At 46.0% G+C, this 25,951-nt stretch overlaps 4 protein-coding genes across 4 annotated transcripts; 1 reads left to right on the top strand and 3 right to left on the bottom strand.

Moving 5' to 3' along the window:
* Positions 1-9,753: 9,753 nt before the first annotated feature.
* PtA15_9A287 (uncharacterized protein) lies at positions 9,754-13,195 on the top strand (the record flags this gene model as incomplete). Its single annotated transcript, XM_053172480.1, has 9 exons — positions 9,754-9,840; positions 9,914-10,013; positions 10,101-11,507; positions 11,570-11,730; positions 11,808-11,962; positions 12,033-12,104; positions 12,158-12,512; positions 12,591-13,040; positions 13,136-13,195. The coding sequence occupies 9 exons, from the start codon at positions 9,754-9,756 to the stop codon at positions 13,193-13,195; spliced, it is 2,847 nt and encodes a 948-aa protein (XP_053023717.1).
* Positions 13,196-13,817: 622 nt separating this feature from the next.
* Positions 13,818-15,376, bottom strand: PtA15_9A286 (uncharacterized protein; the record flags this gene model as incomplete). Its single annotated transcript, XM_053172479.1, has 9 exons — positions 13,818-13,931; positions 14,002-14,059; positions 14,133-14,170; positions 14,270-14,366; positions 14,445-14,605; positions 14,700-14,757; positions 14,897-14,928; positions 15,033-15,117; positions 15,231-15,376. The coding sequence occupies 9 exons, from the start codon at positions 15,374-15,376 to the stop codon at positions 13,818-13,820; spliced, it is 789 nt and encodes a 262-aa protein (XP_053023716.1).
* A 1,862-nt stretch (positions 15,377-17,238) lies between these two features.
* On the bottom strand, positions 17,239-18,282 carry PtA15_9A285 (uncharacterized protein; the record flags this gene model as incomplete). Its single annotated transcript, XM_053172478.1, has 6 exons — positions 17,239-17,337; positions 17,422-17,699; positions 17,770-17,873; positions 17,947-18,047; positions 18,118-18,149; positions 18,234-18,282. The coding sequence occupies 6 exons, from the start codon at positions 18,280-18,282 to the stop codon at positions 17,239-17,241; spliced, it is 663 nt and encodes a 220-aa protein (XP_053023715.1).
* A 115-nt stretch (positions 18,283-18,397) lies between these two features.
* Positions 18,398-21,389, bottom strand: PtA15_9A284 (uncharacterized protein; the record flags this gene model as incomplete). The annotated part of the gene is made up of 4 exons (XM_053172477.1): positions 18,398-18,767; positions 19,969-20,208; positions 20,279-20,394; positions 20,523-21,389. The coding sequence occupies 4 exons, from the start codon at positions 21,387-21,389 to the stop codon at positions 18,398-18,400; spliced, it is 1,593 nt and encodes a 530-aa protein (XP_053023714.1).
* Between the last annotated feature and the right edge of the window lie 4,562 nt (positions 21,390-25,951).

Raw genomic sequence — 25,951 nt, 5'->3', positions numbered from 1 at the left:
ACTGATCCTGTTGCTGACCCCAACGGTTCTGAGCTGGTATCTGTAAGGGCGTCTGACGCGGAGAAGGAGCGGTTGAATTGATGATGTTTGACCTACACAGATCTTCCTTCAAGCTTGTGGGTGACCGGTACCCGCTTGGTTCCTTGTTGAAATCATCTGCAGTGTCCTGCGGGACCTCGTGGCGTGGCATGGATAGAATCAGGTTGGGTTGAGAATCTGAATAGACAACAAGGGTCCGGGCAAGGTTGGGAAGCGGTTTCCAGGTGAGGATGTGACCATAGCTATTGAAGTGTGAACAAGGGGCTTGGCAAGGCCAAAATTTCTGGCCCGGTTGACTTGAGGGACGTAGATGGCAACGGTAGCGGTGGTGGACAGCAACAATCAAGGTGGTGGCGATGGGTGGTACATATGTTGTTGGTAGTGACAAGCAGCAAGTGTGCATATTTAAAGGAGAGCTGTGTTGCAGCGGTTTGTCCCCCCAGGGAATCCGTTTTTGTCCTACCCCCTCCCTGGGAGCCCACTAATCACTTGATTAGGGCCTTCCTGGACTACTATAACAACTGGCCCACTTTTGCTTGTTGCTGCGGCACAGCTGGAGGGTCATCCATAGGGCCTTTGGGCCTTTGGGGATTTCAACGTGTACTGTGAGATTTGTAGGCTGTTTGTGCCACTTTGTGAGAAAAAAACACCCCAAAACTTAGATCCAGAGGTCTAGGATTCTGTGGATTTAAGAAAGTGGGATGTGGTTTCATAGGTTTGACTATAACTGTTTGACTATAACTTGCATTATCCACAATTGACAAGCATCATTTGTCTTTCCAGGGTTTCACAATTGGAATTTGAAAAACTTTAGTACCCATTTTCTTGAGGATGTAGCTCAAATTAAAGATGATTTTATCACTTTGTATAAAATCATGTACCTAGCTCAGAAACTCCTATGACATTTGTCTCAGTGAAGAACTAAATGGCTGTCACAAAAATTTTAAGCTGTTTATGATTTTCTTTTAAATTGATAAACTGTATAGTTCAATCAGCAATACTCAATCATGAATAAGACAAGGTCTTCATTTGAATGGGTAGTAACAATTTGGGATGAGAGGTATATGAAATTATAGCTGTAAAAATTGATCAACAAAGTTGGAGGAGTGGATTGCACGGCTGGACCATGAAGGACAATTGGGATCCTGAGCTAAGGAATCCAACAGAGTCATCGAGTGGTTCGCCGTTGAGATTTTTGTTGATGTCAACGTGCTGGTTGCTGGTTGTGTGCTCGAAGCGCCGGAAAGTCCTCCGGCGTGCCCATAATAGGGACCCCGTTGAGAGCGTCGCCGGCCTTATGTCATGCTCCTCAGCGCCGCGGATGGCGAGCATTTTTGATCCAAGCCACCTGCTCCTCAGATGTTTCGTCCCATTTACATAGCGGTCGCCGGCCTTAAACGGCGGGCATGCGAGGTCGATGGCCAGCGTCATCAGGTGGCCAACCGGCCGGCTCGCCCGCGCTATGGGGCCGGACGCCTCACTGTGTCGCCACTCCAGCGACCGGGGCAGGTTGGCGGCCTGGGGGCGACCCCCTGATGTGGACCTCCCATGTCGGCAGCGCCACCGCAGCGCAAGAGATTGATGCCTGCCCGACTATCACGACAGGTTGGCCTGCGGAACGGGCAACCGGAAGGGCCCAGCGTGGCTTAGAACAACCTGATGTGTGTCCTGACGCCACCTGGCCTTTGGTGCCCCGCCCCCTTATCACCGTGACGCCAAGCTCGACTCCGGGTCAAGCTGGCGTCATGTAACGCCCAGCTGGCGCCTGTACAGCCCCGGCGCCCTCATGGCGCCGCGGCTTTGCCTGATTTGTCCGGGTGTGTAGGTTACATCCATATGAAGTCAGTGCCGCGCGGGTCAAAGATGCATCAGTGGCATGGCGGTGGCATCGTTGCCAAGGATACGTACATAGCATGCAGGGCCAAGTAAAGGAAGCCAATGTGAGCTTGCTGGGGGAACTAGAACGTGTATAAAAAGAGGTACCCTTGAGTTTGGATAATCCCCAGGGCGTCCTCTGCCGCTGTACTTCCAGCGTGTGGTTTGTCCTCACCCCCTCTGCTGTTGCACTTGCACAGTTTGAGGGGTTCTACTTGGTGGCCCCCCTTTACATAATGCCTTTACTGCGCGCGCTGGGGACTATCCACCCACTATTTTAAACCCTGCTAGACAGGGATGGATAATGGGTCCAGTGTGTGGGGTTTGGATTTTGTGTTAAGAAGGCTTGTCTTTGTGATTTGCTTTTTTGAAAGGGGGAACCCTTCCTTTTTTTTGTAATTTGGATGGTTTGTAGGGGGGAACCCTTGATGTTTGTTTCTGTGTTTCTCTGTCTTTAATAAACTTGGATATACATAGCGGATCAGAAGAAATGTGAGAGTCAATGTAAATGCACTAAGGGTGAAGCTAACAAATTCTGCTGGTCTTTAAAATAGATGTTGGTGCTTTAGAATTGTAGGAAATGGATGAAAAAACAGAACTGGATGTACATTTAAATACAAAAACATTTGAGGGCGGCCTAGCAACTGTTTCTCATAGAAAACATCGCCCATTACACGCTGGAAGGGACCAGCATTGTTGCTAAATCCGTAGGTAGGTCAAAAAGGACCCTGTTCTTCTCCTTGTGCAAGCCCTTTATACCTCTCAACAGTGTGTTGGCAATATTGTCACCGGATTTAACTCTCTTAGCTGTGAGATCAATATCTTCAGTCAGCAAAATGTTCTGTATAACTTTCCACTCCAAGTTCACTTGAATGCTGCCTGATTTCTTGTTTTTAATGACTGCAAGGGTTGTGTTGTTGTCAGTCCAGACCAAAAGGTTAGAACCTTTCTGTATTCTACCTGTGTGTTTCAACATCAATAGACCTAGGTGTATGGCTACAGTTTCTAGCCAGGCAATATTGTGGCGTTTGTTGGTTTCCCTTTCAATTGGGATTAACTTGAATTGCACCCAGAGCATTCCAATTTTCATGCCAATGCCAAAACTTGTACTTGTGTCTCGGACTCAGTCAATTATGGTGTTCAAAGTTGGTTTGCATAATTTTATGCATGCATAAATCATAAAATCATAAAATCTTTTTTGCAGGGGATATGACTGTCTGATTATGTAATACAAAATTTCCTCACCAAAATATTTTTATGATTTCATGATTTATGCATGCATGAAATTATGCAAACCAACTTTGAACACCATAAGTTATGGTATTCAAAATTGCATAAGATTTTTTTACATAAAATCATAAACTGCAATTTTGGCTGGGAGATGTCACTTTAAGTTTTATGCACGCTGACATCTCCCAGCCAAAATGGGCTTTATGATCTTATGTAAACAGTGGCATATGCAATTTTGAATACCATAAATGTTTACAGGAGTTCTTGAGGGAATGAGTGTAGTGTGCTCAAATGAAATTAATGTATCATACCAAATTTGCAAATCTTCTAGGACGTCTATTGGAGCACTCCTTTTTGCAAAGCTATAACACCAACTAGCCATCCATTTATACAGGCTATTCAGGTAGGCCCTCAATTGAGGCAAAATGTAAGCCACATGATTCAGGCGCCCGGCCAAGACTTCTACTTCATTGAATGTGGAAAGCCAAATTGCCACCAAGAAAAATTCTGTCTGAGTAATTCTTTCTTTCAACTTTATTTCTGGTAGCCAGACTGTTTTGCTGTGTCCATTTCAAATGGAACCTATAAAATTTTGTTCATCTGAGAATTCAGAGCATTTCTCTGTGTTTGTTTGTGCCCCTAACTTAGTTGAGTAAGATACAATGTCCGACATTACTTATGGAGATCTTGAACTTTTGATGAAAAAATTGTCATCCACCCAGCGGAAAAAATTTATCAAATCAAACTCATGTTCCATTATTTCTTTCCACGCGTCTGCTGGTTGCCCAAAAGACCCGCAACCCGCTACTCCGCCAAAGTTTATCCTAGTATCTATGTAGAATTGTTCATTCAAATCTTGAACCACCCAGTAAGGCCATTGCAAAGGGTGTGTTGGTATTTTTCTGTACGCCTTTTCCCAGTCAAATAAGGCAAGTAAGACTGGTGAGTTGAAAGACCTGAAAAAACCAGCTACAGTTTTGAAATCATCCCAGGTAGTTGTGAAGTCCTTAGAATCCACAAACAAATTTACTGATGGAATCAACGGATTGTTTCAATGGAATGACAGATCATTTATTGGCCTGACCAATCTGTTGTTATTCACTACTGCTCCTAATGGACTACTCCTGAAGAAGTTGAATTTCTTAGATAGTTCCTCTATCAAAAAGGGACCAAAAATCCTTCCAGAAGATATCTCCTTCCCAAAAGAGTTGGTTATTTTTTCATGCGCTGAGCTTGCCAACCTACCAACCAATACAGCGTTAAAAACATTGAGAAAGAATTTATATGAATAATTATAGCTCACTTATGATTTGGTGGTGTGAACCACTTAAAATCCCCTATGCGGTGATGGGGTATTCCTTGTTCAAAACCATCCCGGAAACCACAAATCACACCTGTAAACCTGCTTTCTTTAGCGCAAAATCCCAGAAAGGGATATTCATTTTGCACTTGACTTTATCAGGTCCCATCTCTTTCAATCTAGTACATGTGGACAAAAGGAAAGAACAATTGAACAAAGAAAAAACAATAAACCAGTCAGAAATGTATCAAAAACATTCTACCTTGATTCCACATTGAAATTTCAGTTATCAACATTTGTGATGACAAGGAACTTAACAAAACTCAGCTATGCAAAGAATGAAAAACATCGGCATAAAACTTTCTTGTACAACTATCACCTACTTATTTGAAGAAGTAGCAGGGGGGTTTGAAGCCGCTCTCCTTTTGGAAAAACCTTCTATGAAATTGGAACCTTTATAGCCGGTCCTAGCTTGCTTCTTTGAATCATTTGATCCTCCTTTGTTCGCCAAGCTGATGTTTCTCAAGTTCCCTAAGTATGTATTAGGTGGATGTTGCTTGGTTTGTATGTTAGACGTGTTATGCTTGTTCTGAACTTGGAATTGCAAATGTGACGCCAAAGGATTCACATTATGAAAATTATTTGCTTGTAAGTTCAATCTTGGTCCTCCCATCACTGGGTTGATGTGACAGGCGCGTAGACCAGGAGCGTAGTAATTTTTGTCCCAGTTCAATTCCCAAAAAGCACAACATGTATTGTAACAGTTATCCATCACCAATTTCTTCAACTTTGTAATATTGGGTATTTTCACAACTCCTTGCTCATTCACCCTGTGTGCAAAGGTCATTGCTTGCATCCAAATATTGTATCAAAATCCAACCATGAAGCACTTCTTGTCTGAGATTTCATCTACATTTGCCTTATGTTGGAGGAGCTTTGCCGCAAATTTTTGATTATGATGGAAAAACGCTAAAGTTATATAGAAATCTCAATGGTTAAAAGTCCAGTGCATGTGATTCATGTGCCACTCTGGTACAAACGGGAAACCTTTGTAGCTTGAATTATTGGAATGATCATCAGTTTTTGGACGTTTCTCTAGATTCCAAGCGTTTTCATTCTGTCTCCAAACCTTATTGAAAATTGTTAGAGGGACAGGACCTCTAAGTTTCTTAATGTTTTTGTCTAAAAATGGAGCATATCCAACATTATTGTGAGCTACATTATTGTCTGAATCTTCTGCATAAACAATTCCACGGTCCGTCATCTGGGCTTCTGATTGTGATTGTTTGATGGTCTCTTTTGGTGCGGCTAATGGAACAGAGATTGCATCACTACCCGTTTAATCTTGACCACTGCATTTAGGATAAGGTTTGCTAATGCTGCATTCCCAATTGCTTTGGCTTTTAAAGCTTGCTCCAAATGTATAGATTTTGTGTCTAAAGATTGGTTCACTACATCTGTTTGAATACAAATCAAATTTACAGGATTGTTCAGATTTTTTTCCCCTAATTACTACTGTGATGTAGTGCTTACTTGGAACTGATTTCATATATTCTATGAAGTCCGGTTTGTCTGCTTGCCTTTCCTCGAGGGAAGAATAGAGCTTGAGAGGGATTTGGTTCTTGAAGGGCTGCCTCTCAGGGGAACAAGAAAAAGAATATAAGAGTATGGACTCTTAAGGAAAGTTGTGGCTATAGAGGATTCTTGAGGTATGTCTAAGGGTTTACTTTCTACTAATCTAATAGAAAGGTAAAGGTAATGTAAATTCTGTCCAACCTGATATATTTGGCATAGACTTATCAAGCTTTTCCACTCTGATTTAATGGCATAAGCTAGGCTAGTTAATGGTGACCAGCGATCTGGATTGCTGGGACAGGATCTGATGGGGAAAAAATGGTAGGGCCAAAGAGGGCAGACTATATACAAAATAATATGGGGCTGAGTTGTGGTTAGAAGAAAATATGAAACAGTGAAAATTCTCAATCAAGGGGCTGGGGCTGAAAATGCTATGGGGATGGGAAGTTCTGGAATGAGGCTGGAATGTGGAGAGACAATGAAACATCAGAAGAAAGGGATTACATATCATATGAGTGGCTGCAAAGGGAAGGGCTGAAACCAAAGGGGACAAAGGGTAACCAAGATGGGATCTCTATGTTTATTACATGTGTGGCTAATTCCAAAATGAGGTTGTTATGCTGGATTGGGAAGGGAGGAAAAGATGATGAATATTCAGGGTCTTTCCTAATAGTCTGGCTCTGTCTGATGGGTGAATTTCTCCCACTTGTGCCTAGCTGGGAGCCTGAGGAGTATTGATTTGGTATAGGTGGGTATCCAGAAGGTGGGGAAAAAGGGTGAAGAGAGAATGGGGGGCCTGTTGATGAGTATGAGTTGTCCTGGCCTTGATTGTTGAGGGAGGTGGGGCCTTGAGTATTCCAGAGATGTTTATATTGATGTCAAAAGACTTTTGATTTTGGTGCCATATTCAGGATTGGCTTACCACAACGGGTCCATTCCCAGGAGTAGTACTAGTATGTGGTTCTGTGGTAAACGTAAAACATAGAGATATGATCAACCTTCTGGAGAAATCTACACAGTTTGGTATGATCATTTCTTTTTTCCCAATCTCCTGGAACGTGCTCAACAGGTTGTGATGGTACTAAGCTGACTTACCTGCCCCTGTCACTGCTTCCTCTTGTTCTTCTAACAATTTTTGAATTGTTGCATTGTCTAATTTTTCTCTGGTGACATTCTTTGCCTTCTTTTCTGCTGCTGCTACTGCTCTCGAGTCAACCATAATTACAAAGATAGTTCACAAGTTATGATGAATAAAGATTTCCATGAGGATTTGATAAGTAAGGATGTGAATAAGAAATGTTTGAAAAAGATAGAGTTATTTCTCTGTTGGTTAAAAAATAACTGAGGACACAAATGCGGGTGAGGAGAGTGGTACGGTGAGGGGGGGTGTGATTTTTAGAGTAATACAAAGAGATAACAACTGATGAAGATTGTAGATGATTTTAGCTGAGTGACTTGCAGGACTTTCTTAATATCCAAAAATATTGGTGAAATCTTGGGAGGTAAGGGAGCTATTGCAACATTTTTTGAAAATGGTGTTTTTGGTCATTCGTCTCAGGCCTAAATCACCAATACCGCATAAGTCCCTCCGGTGGAAGCGCTTTGTGCCTCCACCCTTGGACCTAGCAAAGTTTGCCCCGTGATCCATTTGGTGGAGAGCACGTGAACATGTGGACCAGCAGCCGCTGGTCCAACCTTGCGCAGGGGCACTATGGGGAATCCTCAAGGATTCCTTGGGATATCCTTGTCGCAGGACTCCCCGGGTGTAGTGCCCCAAAACTAGGGCCCACAATGGAGATGCTCTAAGTCATAAGCCTCTCCTACGGAGAGTCCCTTTGGGACGTGGGGGTCCCCCCCCCCCCTCCCCCCTAGGCTTACCTCTAAAGTCACACCATTGGCCCTACAGACTCGAGAATTTCTGGCAAAAAAACACATATTTTCTTTTCAAAATGTTTTCAGCTTAAAAAAATCTGAGTAGACAGACTTGTAGCCTACAATCTCAGCTTCCATTTCCCAGTTTTTTACCTAGCTGACACACATAAGTATTAGCCCACTCCACCTACTGTGAAGTGGTTCTGGAGTGGTGATCCAGCGGTTTTTGGGCTCAAAATTTGAAATTCCCTGAGCCCGCGCGGGCTCAAAGGGGGGGATTGGGTACAGAAATTCACCATGTAACAACATTTACAGGACATTTCTTACAAGGGGGGATGGATACGGGGGAGTTTGAAGTGGGGGAAAATAAGCTAAGGGCCTGTACCATAGCAGGTTGAAAAACAGTTTTTCCTGCAGAAATCGATTTTTTGTGCAAAAAACAGTTTTTGCTAAAAAATGTGTACCACAGCACCTGTTTTTTGGGTCATCCAGAAAACAGTTTTCCTCAAAAAAAGGCAATTTTCAAAAACAGGTCTGACCCTGTTTTTTCACAGCTGTTTTTCCTCCCCCATCACCCTCCATCACCTCATTACTCCAAGCCCGGAGCAAGCCAGCAATCAATCACCTTTCTCCAGGAAGTCCTCCCTCCGCTCGGAACAAACCATCATAGCTGACCAATCCAACCACTACAACTGGATCGGTCCAAGGAAAACGAAGAGAGTTTGGAAAAAAGAGTCCTTCTGGTTTGTCCTTCATCTCTCCTCCTTTACCTTGGACCGCTCTTCTCCTTCTTCCCACTTGGATTACTCTGTAGTATTGGTCCGAGACGGATTGTCTCTTCTATCTCCAAACAATAGAACTTGATCGTTCCGAGAGAAAAGAGAACTCGATTGTTCCAAGAGAAAACAGAACTTGATCTTTCCGAGAGAAAAGAGAACTCGATCTTTCCAAGAGAAAAGAGAACTCGATCGTTCCAAGAGGAACAAGAAATCAAATTTTTGGGGAGAAAGGAGAAAGAAACCTCGGGTCCCTCCTCCTTCCCTCCCCTTGGACATATAAAGTTAAATTGATCCAACAGGAAGGAGGAGGGAATTAAATTTTGACCCACCCATCCCCTCGGATTGGTATTCCCTCCTCCTTAAATCTCTCGGGCCAATCTATGGGGAGGGCAAGGAGGGAGTTCCTCTTGGACCAACAAGTTAACAGGAGGGAGTTGCTCTCGGACCAATCAGTCCAAGACAACTGGAGGAGTGATTGCAGGCCTCCTCCCTCTTGGGACAGTCTCTCCAATCCTCTCGGATCAATCTGTCCGATCCTCTTGGACCGACGAGTAGATTGGTCCAAGAGGGGGGAGTGTCAAAGAGCGTCTGAGGTTTTCATGCGTAGGGAAGGCACCACAATGACCCCTTCCCTACTCATGAATATTTGCAAGGGTACCGAAGATTGTCTTTGGGTGTATTGAGCTGATGGATGGTGGAGTGGAGGAGTGCGGATATTCTGGAACCAAGTGATGGTTGTGGTACACGTTTATTGAAATCTGTTTTTCTGAATGCGGGTTTTTTGAAATATCTGAAAAGCGCAGAAAAAAAAACTGTTTTCCCCGTGCAAGAAAAACAGAATTTTTATGGTACAGGCCCTAAGAAGCTGGTGATTGTAATGGTGCCAAAGGCAAGGAGAGAATTGGATCCGCTCGCAGCAGCCCGCTGTTGCGCAGCAGATGCTGTGCGAGACAGCAGCCGATGACGACGAGGAGAACTCGAGTTCAGCCGGGATAAATTTATATATCGCTGTCGACCATACCAACAACCAGAGAGGACGAAAGAAAACCATCTCGAGAAGAACTTGCTTGACATCCCAGCGCGATGTCGTTCATGGACGACCCCGGTGGTCATTACCCGCTCGATCGAAAGCTGGCTCAACTACGGGCTGACTTTGGAGAGGACATTGCGGTATAGTCACCATCCACTTCCGCTCAACCAGCACATTCGTCCTAATCTTTGTCATTCCTGTCTGGAATTTCAGGTCTATGACTATACAGACGACGGCTTGGTCGAGTCCACGGCGGGATTGGAGGAAGACATGAACGATTTCAATGACGAGACATTCGGAATGGATACTGTTGGTGGGTCGGGAAACTTGAACACAAATCCCTTCATAAAAAATAAAACTTTGCTCACTGAGAGACATTTTTCTGCATTTCTAATTCTAGATAAAGATTTTGATTTTTCGGGCTCCACGGCTCAATACCTTGGTGCCTTGGAACCCCCCAAGCAAAAATCACAAGACGGTGCCAATTGGACCACCATGTCAAGTCTTTTGGCGGACCGTGAGCCCAGCGGATCGTTAGCTCCTCGCTCTTCTTCACCGTCTCGTCGCAAGGCTGGACCCGTCAGCCTACTGGAAGATCCACTGCTTGCGCCCAAATCGAACATTAACCATCGCCATTCAAGCGGCCCATTCCCTGCTTCGAAGCCACCCGGAAGTGCGCCTGCTGCCACCGTGTCCAAGCCCCACAAGATCCGTACCTTGGAGGAAATTGAAGCAGAACTCCGAGCCAACTCCGCTGCAAAGAACTCTATCCCCCCAGCCGGTCTCCCCCCTCAGGCGTTGACCTTAGAACAAGTTGAGGCTGCGCTGTTGGCGAACCACGAAAGAAAACTCGCGACTACTACTGCCAGCAGATCATCAACCCCTCATGCGGCCCTTCCCTTCTCTCAGCCATCCTTACAGAGTAGAGCTCAGTCAGTACAGCAAATCCATAGAAATATCAACGCACAACCCCTCATCTCATCTCCCGTCATGGCACCCATGCCCCGGGGGCCTCAAACTCCATCCAGTTTGCCTCCCCATAATCATCCAGCTCATCCAGCCCATCCGCAACATTCGGAATGGTTGCGTCTGCAGCAGCAACAGCATCAAATGTACAGCAACATTCCAACTCAACAACAAATGCAAATCCAGCCCTTAATGACACGCCTTCCAGCTGTGCCCTCTCCCCCCCAAGTCTTACCCGGTCGACATGTATCCAACCCGCCCGTTGCAGGATTCGGTCATCACATGAGAACTGGATCCGTCCCACCTCGCAGTGCAACGCAGACCCCATTTGTTCAGACCCCAAGTGGTACGATTCCTGTCGAAGAACTTCGTTCTGCGGCTGAAGCTCGCATCCAGGAACAAGAACGACGAGAAGCTCTTCGCCGAAGGAAAGCTACCAAGATTGCCGAGATGTCAAAGTACAACAACCTTATGAGTCAAGGTGACAAAGATTTCATCACACGGATCCAAGTATCTCAACTTGTCAACCCCAGTCACGGCCAAGCTGGATTCGATCCGTATGCCGATGACTTTTACTTTCACGTATACTCCGCCATTCGGGCTAGTCGAGTGGCCGCTCAGCACCAAGCTCATACAGCTGTTGCTGGGAGGCGCGCCCAGGCCGCTTCTTCTGACGAGAGGATCAGCCAAGACTATGATGGGATCGGTGGCCTCGAGCCAGTCCGTAACTCTCGAGCAATCGAAAGACGTTTGACTCGACGTGAGCATGCCATGATTCGAATGGCGCAAAACGTTCAGAGGATCATCGATCATGCGAAGGAACGCCCCAAAATGTCACAAGGTCAGTATTTGTTGTTGCTCGAGCGGACTCCATTGTGCTAATATGATCCTCTGCATTCATAGTCTCATTGGAGGGAGCGTTGGGTAAAATTTCTTTGCGAACTCGCTCTGCGCCTCGGCAAATGCTTCAAGTCCAACCGACGTCTTCAGACGACTTGACCACAGCCGCAGGAGGTGAAAATCATCCCGGGGCACTAGCCGGCTCACTACCAAACACTACCCCAGTGAGTAACCCCTGCTTTGAGATCGACTAAGTCTCCAGAAAACGACCTCGGCTGACCCTTCATTCACTTCTTCTCAGATAGGTGCTGGTCAACCTGCCATGCGTCACCGGCAAATCCTGATGTCCCTGGAAAGGTTATATTCTACGGTGCTTGAAGTTGAACAACTCCGCCGGACCCAGCCCAGCGCCCAATCGCTCGAGATGGAAGATGGAAAAAGTCAACTGGATGAATGGTTGGTAGATCGTTTAGTAAATATATGATAGCAAAAAGGATTTTCTAACCAATCTCAATGCCTATCTTAGGGAGGCCCAGTACGAAAGCCAAAAGGATAAAATTTGGAAGCAGCTTAGGGTTTTGGATCCTCTTGGTATAAGGTAAATAAATAAAACCGTTCAGTATTCCGATCCTGATGTTTTTTACAAATTAGCCACCCCCACCCCTTCGTCTCGTTAATTTCCGTTCCAAAGGGCAAACGAGTTCTTCCTCGAGTGATGCGACTATTGAATCGCGAGCAATCCCTTCAAGTTCTCACTTTACTCGTTGCCACTTTCGAAACCGTCGATGTCGTGTCCGATGCTCGTATGCTCGATCTCCCCTCCGATTCCTCCTTCTCATCAGATCAGAGAAGTCGTCCAGAGATTGAGTTGGAGACCGAGCTATTCATGAATTGCGTAGTAGCACCGATGATGGCTGTTATTAATAAGATATCTTTAGATCTTGTGACTGGACTCGTTTCGCTTTTGATGGCGCGCAACGACCTCATGCAGATTGCACGCTCGAAAGTAAGCATTGGGAGCTTTTACGATATTTTCTTACAGCTTTTACGCGCATTATCTGACTACGACTCAATCTTATTGCAGGCGGGGATCGCATTTTTAACCTTGTTTTTAAGTCGTGCGGAGCTGCTAAGGAGTGTACCATCACTTGAGAGTAATGAACAGAACGAGCCAACTACTCCGAGTCATGAATCGATCTCAAGATGGCAAGGCGTGTTCAATCAATTATTCCACTATCTCAGTTCCGACTTTCCTTCTCTATTCCCATCGACTCGTTTGGCTGGAGCATTGTCCTTAGGAGCTGGATTGCCTCCCCAATTGGCCACCGATTCACTGGAGATGAACCAGAAGTACATGAGGTCTGGGATCGATCTCGAGGATGAACCAGTCTGGCAATTGATGGCCGCCTTGGCCGTTTCGACTGACTCCGATGGCCAGCAAATCTTGGTAGGCGGATTGAGAGGCAAGGTCTTGGAGAATGTCATTGCCGTCAACAAGAAATCGGTATCTGATGAAATTGGATCTTTGAAAATCGTATGTTTTATTTTTCCTCTTTCCCTTCTGGGGCTCTGCTGTCTGATGGGCCACTGAACAAGAATTTCATCTGTTTTATTTCGTGTCAATTTCAGAGGAACGTAAATTTAATGCTGCACGCTTTAGGATTAGACGCAAGCATGATAAAACTTTAACATCATCATATCCACTCATCTCCAATCAATATATTTTCATTGTTTTGCTTTTTTACATTGGCAGCACTTTTATACTAAAACTTTCTCTTTCTCCTTCACATGCACGTGCAAAGATATTTATGTTGCCTCATTATCCCTAAACAGAAAACAAAACTCCTTCATAAATCAAATTTGCTTGTTTTTAAAGGATTGACTCATGTATGCAAGACGTTTCAGTGTCTGGCTTTGGAGCTCTCATCTCATCAAATACATATCATATTTATCTACTTGTGCAAATACTTGAGTGACCTGTGCCAAAGACCTTTTGGATGTGCTGTTGAACAAAAAAGTACAGATCTCTTTCGGTACAAAACTCAAATACAACAGTTTACCCTAATGAGAGGTTTGGCCCCTTGTTTTACACGTGTGATCAGAACAAAATGTGAGCAGCCTTCAGGAAGAAGATAACCGTATACTTCTGACATGCTGAATGAGCTATCCCTAACCAATCCTTGGGACACAAATGTCTTTCAAAAAATGCCTTCTTGGATGATTTTTGCAAGATGAGCTTGACATTACATTAGATTTGCGGCCAAGTCGACTGCAGGGATAGTTGATTGAACAAAGTTTTATCGAGTCATCCTCAATGGCACACTTGTTTCCCGGGGCCAAAGCCACACGGAATGCTACTTCTGATTTTCAGATATACTCTGCCGTTCAGCCCCTGTGCGCCTTCTTTGACACTGACAACGCCAGACTATCTCAAAGAAACGGAAATTAGATCACCTTCCTCAGTGTATCGTAAAAGGGGAAGACTATATTCTCACCTTGCCGTTACACCGTCCAAGCATCTTCCCGAATATGTCATTAAGATTCCCTTTTGTCCTGGTCGATCGATAAATGAGAAAGGATGAGTACAGTCCTGCTCAACAGTCGGGATAAGCGTCTTTGAACTCACGCGAGAAGTGTCGAGTCATCCGACGTGTAAATCATGACCTTATTACAGTCAAGGGAAAACCCAGTAATTGAGATGACAGAAGAAGTCATGAATGGCGCATGAGAGGCAGAAAGTTAGAAGCATCTTCTGTGGCTCACAGTGCATGATTGATAGGTGTTTGTAACTGAGGGAGCCTGTTGGTTGCCTTGGCTTGGAAAAACTCCACTACCATCGAGAGTAATATCATTGTAGGCCCTGATTAACATGCAAAATTATAATCAGGGGAAGGGTTTACACAATCAGCACGCGCCAGAAAACAGGCGGCACACATACCTTTTGCAATCTTCGACTCGAATATCAGGTGCATTCTTATTTATTCCACATGTTGGGTAAAGGAATGGAAAGTCACTCTCGTAGGGCGCGTACGAGGCGTTGGACCGGGTACCGATGTGCAAGAATATTCCATCACTACTTGTGGGGTTACCTTCACCACCCTACAAAGACCCCAAAGAAAGTTTTCAGGTGCACATGGCAAGCTGATCAGTTGCCTTACTACACTGAATGTTTGATGGCCAAAAGATGTCTTACGTGTGGTTTGCATTGGTCAAGGATCTGGTTGAAGCCCTTGTGAATTTGCTCTTTGGTGCTGGTCACCACATATAAAAAGACGGGTTTGAAAAATTAGTTGTCCAAAGACTATCGGACTCATTTCGCAAAAAAAAACCCTGAATTTATCGTATGTGGAGAATACCGCTGGTATTCCACGTGAGTGATTATTTACGCACGTTGTCGCACCATCTGGATTAAGGACGATTACCTATTGTATCAACCAGCGGCCATCAAAACGAATAAAGATGGCTTGAGCATTTTGCGCGAGTCATAATTAAAGCTGCTTGAGTCAAAAAGGATGTTGTCACGCACAGAACAGTTTCCGGAAGCCCATCCGAAGTGCTTTGAAGCGGTATCAAGGGTATTGTCGCGCTGGTATTGAATCTTAGAAATTGCACTGAATTATTGATTTGAATGACCATTGTCAGTTAACAGCAACTTTCCTACCAATTGACGGCTAGAAAATCGCATCAAAAGAAGAGGAAGTGGTAAGAGAGAGGTGAAGCGTACAGTTCACAATCCTCTTTGCGATTTATAGCCGTACGCCGAAAACAATCAATCTCCTGAGAGTTTGTATCACTGCCGGCCGCTTCCACTGCCAGACTCATACTCAGGAAGCCAGCGGCAACGAAAAGAACGGATAGAAAAGCAACCATTCTTAGTTTTGAAAGAGCGTCTCGTTTCCGGATATCGTTTCCGGAATGTATGTATCAATTTGTGTGATTAGTGAGGGTAAAGTGTCGGGTAAAGGCACGAGTGGATGGTGTGGGTGTGGTCTGGTGTGGTGGATTTATGCACCCCAGTGGACCCCGAATAAAACTTCTTCAATTGCTAAAAAAAATGGCCTGAGAACCTCACATTGCTGATCTTGCAATGATTGACCCACGCAGCCATACTCTTGCAAAGAAGCTCGCAAAAGGTATCATAAGCTGTTCTCAGTTCTAAGTCCACATTTTGCCTTGCCGGCGGGAGAATGCCTCCTCGGCCTTCAGTGACCAACCAACTGTGTGCTTTGAGGTAAATACCATGGTTGATCGGTCTCATGACTTATTTATTGATGTATTTACCAATTTTGATTCTCTATGTTATCTTGTTTTTGGTTCCGTCATTCCTTGGGAATTTTCCATTCCCTCCTCCGTAATGTTGTTCTGATCAGCCGTCAATGTCTCCTATGTAGGCCGTGTCAACTGGATCCCCTCGAGATCTGCGGGCCTCGGTCCCAGATTGCACAGGAAGTCCTTGATAACTTTGCTTCATCTGAGGGCCAACTCCCTTTGTAGTTACCACAGGTCTCTTGTGTTCGGAGGTCCACGGTTTCTGCCGGGCGGCAGCCCGGGACTTCATCAGGTGAAACGAGATGGCTCTAGATGGAGCAGGCTGGAGAGGTGATCGTACAATCTCGGTAAGAATGGCTTGCACCTCTTAAACCATTGGTGACATTGATGATTGGAGGGTGCCCTTTTCAGTCTTGATCAGATCAACCCGAAGGGCTGTACTGGAGAGGCAGATCCAAGTGTGGCAAGGTAGGCAGACATGGGACTAAGTGCTGGGCAACACAATTGGAACTTGGAGAAGTCTTGGGTAGGATATTGGATTGCATTTCACTTGGGGAGACATCTTGGAGCGGGTGGAAAGAAGCGAGGAAGCAGGAGTGGGAGGGATGAAAGGACGAGGATGTTTCCTAATCATGAAACCCGGAAGCCCTTAATGCAAACCAACAAGTGATATACGAGAGTAACGGGTGATTAAATTGGACAAAGTTCACTCTAGCACAATCGAAAGCGACCACGACACATGTACTCGAGTACTTGGGTGATAAGAGGGCAGAAGCCCTACAAATCGCTTCAAGATTCGAGTAACGCAGACGGACCGGTGTTTGAGTGCCTGGATTTCTGAAGAAAATAGAGCTGGTGTCCATCGGCCTTGTCTTTATAGCACTCGAGGAGTGGCCAACACGTGGTTGACATGGATTCTTGAAGCCCTAACCTCCGTTCAACCGTCGTGCACCACGGGAGGTCTGTATGTACATACCCCCCGGATGAACAGGAACCGTCGCGGCAGCAGCGTTGCCCGGGGGGAATGTTGCACGCAAGAATTTGTTGGACACTTCTCAGCCTTATCAAAAATCCACACCTATACATCCATCACCAGTAACCATGTAGATCCACTGTTGATATGCACTGGTACCTCTAACACATAGCCAGTTGAATTTCAACCAACAGTGTTTCTAAAAAGAAGTGGAATGAACTCTTTAATTATTTATGTAGCCTTGTTTGTTACAGCAATTCTCTCATTTCTTAGCCGCAGCGCCAGAATCTGAAAAGACCACAAGCCATGGGCTGTGAGCTGTGACAGGAAAGTCTAGTAGTCAAATGATCATCCGACAATCCCCTGCATAAAAGAAGCAAGAAACGAAATTTGATTGCTTTGCATGTATGAAGAAGCGTCTAGAATAGTGAGAAGAGATTGAGCTGTTCCTTTTCTAGCTAGTTTTTCTATTGTTATTCTTCCTAAGTCTCTATAGTTCTCCAGTAGCCTTGTCAACCACATGCTCTCCGGCTTCTTTAACTTGGATGAAAGCTTTCAAGATGTTTTGTTTGATTTGAAGCTCCTCGAACTGTCGGATATGGTGAGGTTCAGTAATTGATTGATAATCCCGCGCGCACAAGGGGGGGAGGGGGGGGGGGGCGTGTTGGCTTACCTTTTCACTTGCCATGGTAGCACCCTTCTCAGCCAGCTTCTTCAAACGCTCAGACTCCTTCGTGAGCCACGACTCGTCAGTGATCAACTTGTTCATAACCTTCACGTAGTAGGAGGCCATCTTCTCAGTAGCAGATGAGGCAAGCTCTGTTGCCTTTTCGATGATCGAAGGCCGCTCATCGCTCGACAGGCCGAGGAAGGACTTGGCTATCTCATCCAAACCAGCAACCCGCCCAGCCTCGGGGAGAAGTAAGCCCCCTGGCGCTCTGAAGGTGCCGCCTAAACGCATCAACGATTCAGGGGGTTAGCTCAGCCCATATCATGTCCGCAGTCAGTGAAAAAATCATACATTGTTTGTTGAGAAATTTGATGATGGTTTCGGCTGTCCGGCCTTCCTGGTAGTCGATGGGAGCCTTGCTCTTATCCTTGAACAAAAATTTGATGGTCGGGAATCTGAAGGAAATGAAAAAAGTACGATCAACACTTGTGCGATGGAATCGTAGTGACGAAGCCTGTCGAGACTAACCCCGATACGCTAAACCGCCCGGCTATGTCCCGGTTAGCTGAAGCATCCGCATCGAAATGGGCTATACGACACTTGGAGTCTGATTCAAACGCTTTAGAGGCCTAGAAATAGCGGTTGTCCCTTCGTCAGTCGTGGAGGACTCCAATGTGTGCGATGGGCAACTTTACTCACCTGGTCCCAGGGGTTCAGTAAGCTTTTACAATCTTTTGTATGGTAAAACATGATCCGGGAAACATTTCAGTTGAAAATTTGACTTGAATGAAAATGTCGAACTAATCATTACTTACGACCACACCAAGGAGCAAAAAATCTGGTGCGAGAGAATGAGGAAGTCATTTTCATCAGTGCTGGCCAATTAATGTAGAGGTGAGAGGGTTAACTCGGAAGATGGGATATTCCTTACGCAACAAGAGTTCCTGAAAAACGAGGACGATGATAGTTAGCAAGGAGATCAAAAAGCAGATCGGTAGAGCGGTGTGAAGGACACTCGGAAACCAAACTCACCGACTTCTGGCACTTGGATTTGAGCATCGAAGTTGGTATGATCCAGTTTGGTGGAGTGCTTAGCATCCTCTAAGCCAGCGAGGACGCTGTTCGACAGAAGTGAAGAGCTGACCAAGAGGCCGATCGCGGTCCTAAAGCTGAATCGATTCATCCTGTTTTTCTGAGCCAAGTTGGTGGGGGAAGCTGGAGCTGGATGATGTCTTGGAAGTGTTGGAGTGGTAGGCAAGAAGAATTTGGCCAGCAGGCGGAGCGGAGTCGAGTCGCACTTGTTGGGCGTCAGTGCTACGTCACCAGCCTCAGTCACGCACTGTAAACCACTGTAAAGGTGTTTTGGAAACCAGAGACTGTTGTCATCTCGATCGTACAGCCCCCATGATATGTTTTCATTGTCCTCGCACTCGCCGAGATGGCATCTTTAGGTGAATCTCCATACCAGAGCCCGCTGAAAGCATTTGGTTTAGCACCCTCACCATTCTTTACAAAAGCTACAGGAGCCTTCAATGAAACGAGAAAAACATTTACGGCTACGGAAAAATATTCGTAAAAGCTCATTGCTTATATATTCCAGAAAAATCATCCACCAAGTTACTGATGAACAAAGACAATAGGCAAAAAGTCGCCCCGTCACCCAGAAAATGAATAAAAAAAAGTGGGGAACTCCCCGTCGACACCAATCGCCCACACTCTACTCTTCTTTCCCAATTGGCTCCTCTCTCACAGCCCAAATCCTCTTTGACAGCTGAAATACAAAAAACATCATACCAACTTGATATCAATCTTTGCCTTGCTCTCCATAACACTTGCCCGCTTCTATGTGGAGAGATTTTGCCCATTTCTATATTTTTTTTGCCATTTCTATCTTGTTTTTGTTGCTTAGATTTTTTATTATCGCTAGACAGAACACTGGTTAAAGACACTAGATCAACGGATGTGTGATATAATTGTAGGGAACCTCTAACAGGAAAGAAGCAGGAACAGATGTGATAGAGCAAGGACCAGACAATAAATAAGTTCCAAAGATTAAACGAGCAGGATATAGGAATATAAATAAATAAAATATTTGATAGTAACAACGTGCTAGCGCGAGTAGAGACCAAACTGCTGTCTATAGAAAACTGATATCTCTTGCTTCGAAAACAAGCCAGCCAACTGTCCTTCCAATGCTACAGTATTGAAAATTAAGATAAGAGTTTCAAAAAGATTAATCCATACCCAGAAGGCTACACGCCTGGAAAAACAACAAACTTTTATGGTTATTGGGCCTAGCAACTTGCAGTTTATAACTTTTGATTCTACTACTTCTATAGAGACCAAGAATGGACAGCACACATGCGTGGGGTCATACTGGGTCGAACAACTTAGCAGTCAAAGTTCAAAAAACATTTTGCGGGCGCGGGGTTACAGAGAAGAGGGTTCGGGCACTGTAGTTGCTGGGCTGTATCAATCTCAGCTGGGTTGCGATTGCTGGTCGTTCTGGCCGGTGGACCGGTCATGCTAGAAAATGATGATCGGCTTGACTTGATTTTAGGGGAGCTTTTCGAAGCCGAATACGAATAGCGACTCGTGTTACCCGCACGGCCGCCATTTTGCGACTGGGATACCCAGCTTTGAGCGGCCGCTGCTTTCTTGAGATCTCCAAGAACGTAACTCGCACGAAAGCGAGTGATGCCTATTTCACGCAACTGGGCCCATACGTCCTCAATACACGTGGGATCTCCGAGCCCAAGCTTGGCGGCAGCAAGCCCGCACGCATTGCAGCTGTCAAGGATACAAGACAATCAGGAAAGGTATCTATTTGGGGAAAATCTTGTCAAACAATGTCACTCACAGGGTTCGTAAACCAGAAGGCCCTTTCCTCCATTCGGGGGTATCCTTAGTGGGGCACACTGCACAAACTTCTGGCGGGGTTTTCTTACGATATTGCCTGGTTGCAAGTTTTGAAGGCTGATGATAGTGATGTTTTATTTTAAAAAATAGAGGATCATGCAAGGTTAGCATGATGGCGGAGAAGGCGGTTTTTGACGAGTTTCACATGGTTTATAATGATAGCTTGACCGGAATCATTGCCTTACCGGAGGGGCAGAAGTAACCATCTGGGGAACCTGGCCTTGCGTCAGGCGCGGTGCCTCGGCCATCATCCCGGCCTGCATAACATTGGAAGCGGCTATGACGGAAGGTGGAGGCACGGTGTGACGCCCTGAATCGAGGTAAAACATCCCTTGGCTGGAGAGGTCTTCGGCTAAAGTATAAATCTGAGATTGTGCACTCGTGTGGGGGTCTAATGATGCATAGGTAGGGTAAGGAGAACTGGACTGCGGACTACGCAAGGACCCTACTGAAACAGTGGAGTGCCTGCGTTCGTAAGAAGTATCATGAACGGTTGTCGAATAAGATTCCCTCCGGCTGTAACGATGGTTGGGTAAATTGTAAGGATGACCAGAACGAGTAATTTCGAATGCTCCGTTTGGACTGATACCGGAGCTCAAGTCGGCGGGCGACAATGGTTGATGAGGCAGCTGGTGAGTCAAAGGGCCATGATGTGATGGATTGTGTGGCTGAGAGACGACTGAGGAAAGGGTTGTGCCGGTGCTCGGTGGGCTGAGCGGGAATGCATTAAAATCGCCATATGGATTTGGGCTAGAGTGATTGCTAGTTGGAGAGCTGAACCCAGAATGGGCGGCTGTATTTAGCTGATAGGATGCCGGCGGGTGATGATGATACATGGACGGAGGGCAGGCCTCGGTTGGGGATTCCTCTCCCATTCCGTGGAGGGTAAATGCACTCAGTCCATTGACATAAGAGAACGGAGGAAGTGTTAGCATCTGATGGTGCTCCGGGGCGGGTATATTGTGATTGATTGATTCGCGCCGGCTGCGATTGGGAGGAGGTAGCGGGACGGGCGACTCTGAGCGCTTAATGGCAACCATGGGCGCAGGCATGCCGGGACGGTCCGGCTGTGAATCAAACAAGAATACATTCCATTCAGCTCAGCCGCCTTCATACATACTCCGGGAGGAGAGGGCAACCCGGCACAAAGGAAAATGTTGGTGACAGACAGGTACGTACAAAACGTGCCGGTTGAGCGAGTCCAAATGGACGCAGGTTTCGAAGTGCCGATGGCTGGGTAATTTGAATTGCTGGAAAAAGCCTCTGCGAACTAGTAAGGTAGAGGGGAAACCCAGGCTTATCGCCCATCCATCAAGTTCAATCAATCAGTACAACTTGCTCAAAAAGGAGGGCGCGCATAAACATACAGCGGAATGACGACGGGGGTAATGAGAACGACAGTTGGCGGAATCTTGAGAAATGTGATAGGCCTCTCCGGGCAATCAAGCAGACGCACACGGAAAGAACACTTGGCAGATCTGGGACGGATAAGGGTGAAATCTGAAATCTTTGATGAAGGCTAGATTTGAGGAATCGTGTGGTGATCACGGAAAGAAGTTATGTATCGTGGTATGGTGTTGTAACTGTAACTGAATTGGACGCAGATTCTATTGAAATGCCACCTGAGATTGATGATAACAGTAAGAAAGTAGAAATGGGAATATCAACGTTGGAACTTGGAAGCGAGGATAGATGGACTTCGACTATATAGAATGGAGAGGCGTTTGTGGAGAAAGAATTAGTGGAACGGGTCTGATGTATGGATAGAAGAAGGCACCCTTGAGGCAACAAGTCTTTCTCCCGGCGCGCCGGTGCGAGATTCAGGAGGCTGCTGCTCAACACGCGTGGTCCCAAATTCTAAAGAACGGCTGCAATCTTGTTATTGATGGGTTCCAGCGCAGTGAGGACGATATTCTGGCTCTTGGGAACCGATATCTGGCGATCCACATAGCGGATGTATGAAAGAGCCCCTCATCATGCGCCAGCAAAATTGTAAAAGAAGCAGTCATTCGAAAAGAGAAGCTGTACCCCAGAAAGCTTACCAAATGGGACCGGGTTCGTATGCTTTGGCCAGACTGCACACGGTTCAAACGACTGGGAAAGCACGCTGCTTATATGTGTACGTGTATTATATAAATAAAAAGATATGTCGGTCAAGAAGCCCAAAAAAAAGAGAGAGGAAATTAAAAGCCTATCACTCTTTCTCCTCTCTGGTATTACTTGGGTTAGTGGTAAAGCTTGTTTGGAGAAAGATACTGAGATCAGGCCTCACAGTCTGAAGAAAGTTTTGGATCATGAGGATCACGTCGATCGCAAACCACTGAAAAGCTCTGTATTGCTGAAAATTGGACAATAAACCTCAAGTCAAGATATGGTAGATCGATCTGGATCTCAAGTAATTTAGGCAGCCCACGGAAATCAGTTTACGTGTCTGTCACGACAGGCCCTATCGTTTGGCACGGATCAGAACAGGGATACCGCATCGACCGGAAGAGGACGGAAGGAAATCCTCTGTCAGAGAAAAAACGTATGGAGCTCTTTTCTGCAAGCATGCCTTTACACCCAGTGTCACGGCTGGAGGGCCCAGGGGATGTAAGTACCGTCACGTCATTTACGGGACATGATGGCTAAAGGCTTGCGCGCCCGAATTTTGACAACCCCACTTCCACATTGCTACAGCTAAACCCCTATTATGTAACCCACCCCTTGGTGGACGCGTTTTTCCATGGGTTCAGGGGCGAACGGCTTGGAGCTTGAGTCTTCCACTTTTTTATGTACAGAACTAGAGAACACGAGCGGCTGCGCTCTCGCACTCAAAGGGGTCAGCTGAGGCCAAACCTTTTTGCTGCAGAACCCGTGTCACTGCTGACCTATTTACCCTACATGTGACCTTCGTCGGCTAAACCAGAAGTTGATGGACTGTGAGGTAGTGGAAGACAGCCCGTGAGGTTTTAAGTTGTGCAGGAAAAAGTCCTGGATGGGTACGTGGACCCCATGAATGGTTGACTCTGATTGACAATTGGCAGTCATCGCCCACTGATTGAAAATCTCCGATACATCATAGAAAACACTCACCAAACAAAGGTGCTAAAGGATTCTCTTCCTCTAACGATGATAATTATTATTGTTTACGCTGAAGAAGAAGAAGAAAAAAACCCGGCACTGATGCTCGTTCTCTTCCGCCACTCCGCCCTCAGTTCACTTGAGCCGTCTCTCTATATCATACATATAACCACATTAACCAAGATCCATATAAAATGTACATATCCGCTCTTATCCGCTTCTCTGTCGAGTCCGGAACCCGGCTCGCGTGTGTGGCTTGATACCTAATTGAACCGGCTTTCGTTGCCGGTGTTCTTTTCTTTCGTTATCCCTGCATGTATATACGAGGTCCTCGGATGGAGGTACATAAAATGCGTATTAAATACAATATACCCTGCTTCACGCTGCTCTAGCAAGGTTTCTCCGGCTGCCAAGCGTTGCTTTAGGCGATTCGGTGGTAATTGTTGTCCAACGGACCCTCTTTGTCGCGCTCAAGGTGGATAGTCTCCAGTCTGGTTAAGGTTTTTTCCCCTGTGGTACTATTAGCTTTGGTGCAGCAGAAGATTTCAGAAGACTGCTTCAGGATGTTGGACAAACGGTTGAAGGTGACTGTTGAGCAATGGCAACGACGATTGTATCAGTTGCCACCCATCTGTTGACCGGTGCGGTACCGCTGAATTGATTGAAAAGACGCTCATCAAGCTCATCAATCCTTCAAACAGGCCCGAATAAAACTCGTGCCCGGAGTAGACGCCGAGGCTTGAGCAGGGGATCTTCGGGCAACTCATCCCGGAGGTGATCATCTGAAGAGCTTCTGGATATTTTGCATGAAAATACCCTTCCGCATCTTGAAGATTGTGCATTAAATATCATTGAAAAATCGTAACTCGAGAGGTTCCCTACTCCAAAAACTGGCCTACACATGTTAGAGGGTTGACTACTAGAGTTACGTATTCTGCACCTCAATATAGCTCCTGGTTTTGCGGGGGCATAAATTTATGTATGCAGAAATCGATCACTCAAGTCATTGACCCGAGATTGCCCATGGATGGTCGCGACAAGAAGATTGCAGCATGAGAGGATCGGAATAGACGTCTTTGGGGGAAAGGTCAATTGCTTCTTGCAAGGTGCAGGGGTGGGTGCCTGGAACAAGAACCGCCATCAAGTGACACAACCATTTTCCCATACATCAACATTTTTCCTGTTGAGTCCCAAAGGGACAGTCAGGGGCAAGTTCTTTCCTGATGAATTTAGGGGTGCACAAAATCGACTCCACCGACTTGAATGTTCAGCATTCAAACGTAAAACGGAAGTTGGGAACGGGATCTCCCCCATATTGATAGAATTATGTAGAGTCATGTTGTGTTCGGCTATTTATGCAGTAATGATAAAGGAGTTGAGGGTGATCAGGTACTCATCATGGTCTCAGCTAGAATGTACTACCAACAAAGTTGAGGCGGTGTTCACTTCTCTATGTATTAACATCAAAATTGCCTTGCACACCTCTCGGGGGATATTTACATCGGTGGAGAATACATTGGTGACGTTCACATTCTGACGAACATGGGGCAATTGCGAACGGAAAGGCATTAACAACAAGTAAGTATATCACAATGATGGTGGCAACTGCCAGTCCACATTCTACCAAAGCAGCACGTAAAAAGAGGGAATCAAAACGATTTCACAGTGCCTGTCGAGTTATTCAGTGCCAACATGCTAAACCGTCGCGGGACGCGAGTCAGGGGCCACGCGTAAAACAAAAGAGAAAGGCCCGCTGGTCTACAGTATTTTTTTATACCACATTCATCTCGAGCGAGAGCCCGAAGGGCAGTTACAGTACACCCGCAGGGGCAAGGTCGGGCTTTGCGCGAGCCCCCCTGCCTCACGAAGAAGGAAGGGATGTGTCTACGTTCGGGCTGGACTGTGCTTGTTTTACGGGGCAATCTGATCAGGAATATGTATACATCCTAGGAGAAGATTGAAGAAATCCATGCTCCTAGACCGAAGCCAATTCATCACTGTCAAGGGGAAGCAGGAGAAACTAGGGAAAGTAAGCTAGCATTTTTATTCAATCTCTCCTAGCCTTGGACCAGTCACCAGTCAGTGGCTGCCTGCGGCAAGGGGGATTGGTCGATCTGGGGGCTCATAGGCAAGATTAAAGCGCGGTGGCCTCTTCGCCCCGGAAAGCACAAGTCTTGCCCCGAGGCGCATCTGCTAAAAATTCGCCTCGGGTAATACAAGCTGTTCCAAACTGATGAAGAAACTGTTGCATTTGGACCTTCAAACCCCCTTTGCACACAAAATACGCATTTGCCTAGCTTGACAACGCCACTGGAACGGAGCCGCCAGCCCCAGCGAGCCTCACACCAGGAGGACTGGTGTTAATTTTGTGCATTAATATACCACTGCAGTGCAACTTGTCCAATCTCGGCGTCCCCGGCTGCCTCCCTGCCGTCGCCGGCGGGCAACCTTCAGGGTTCGCGAGCTCAGGCTTGTGACAGGTTGGGACATGTCCGCAGGGGACTTCCGCCCCGGGACGGGAAGAAAAAAGAAACCCAGAACACGCCGAAAG

This window comes from Puccinia triticina, chromosome 9A, assembly GCF_026914185.1.
Source record: "Puccinia triticina chromosome 9A, complete sequence".
NCBI classification, from domain to species: domain Eukaryota; kingdom Fungi; phylum Basidiomycota; class Pucciniomycetes; order Pucciniales; family Pucciniaceae; genus Puccinia; species Puccinia triticina.
Note: the sequence above shows the minus strand (reverse complement) of the source record. Positions and strands in the feature narration are given on the sequence as shown.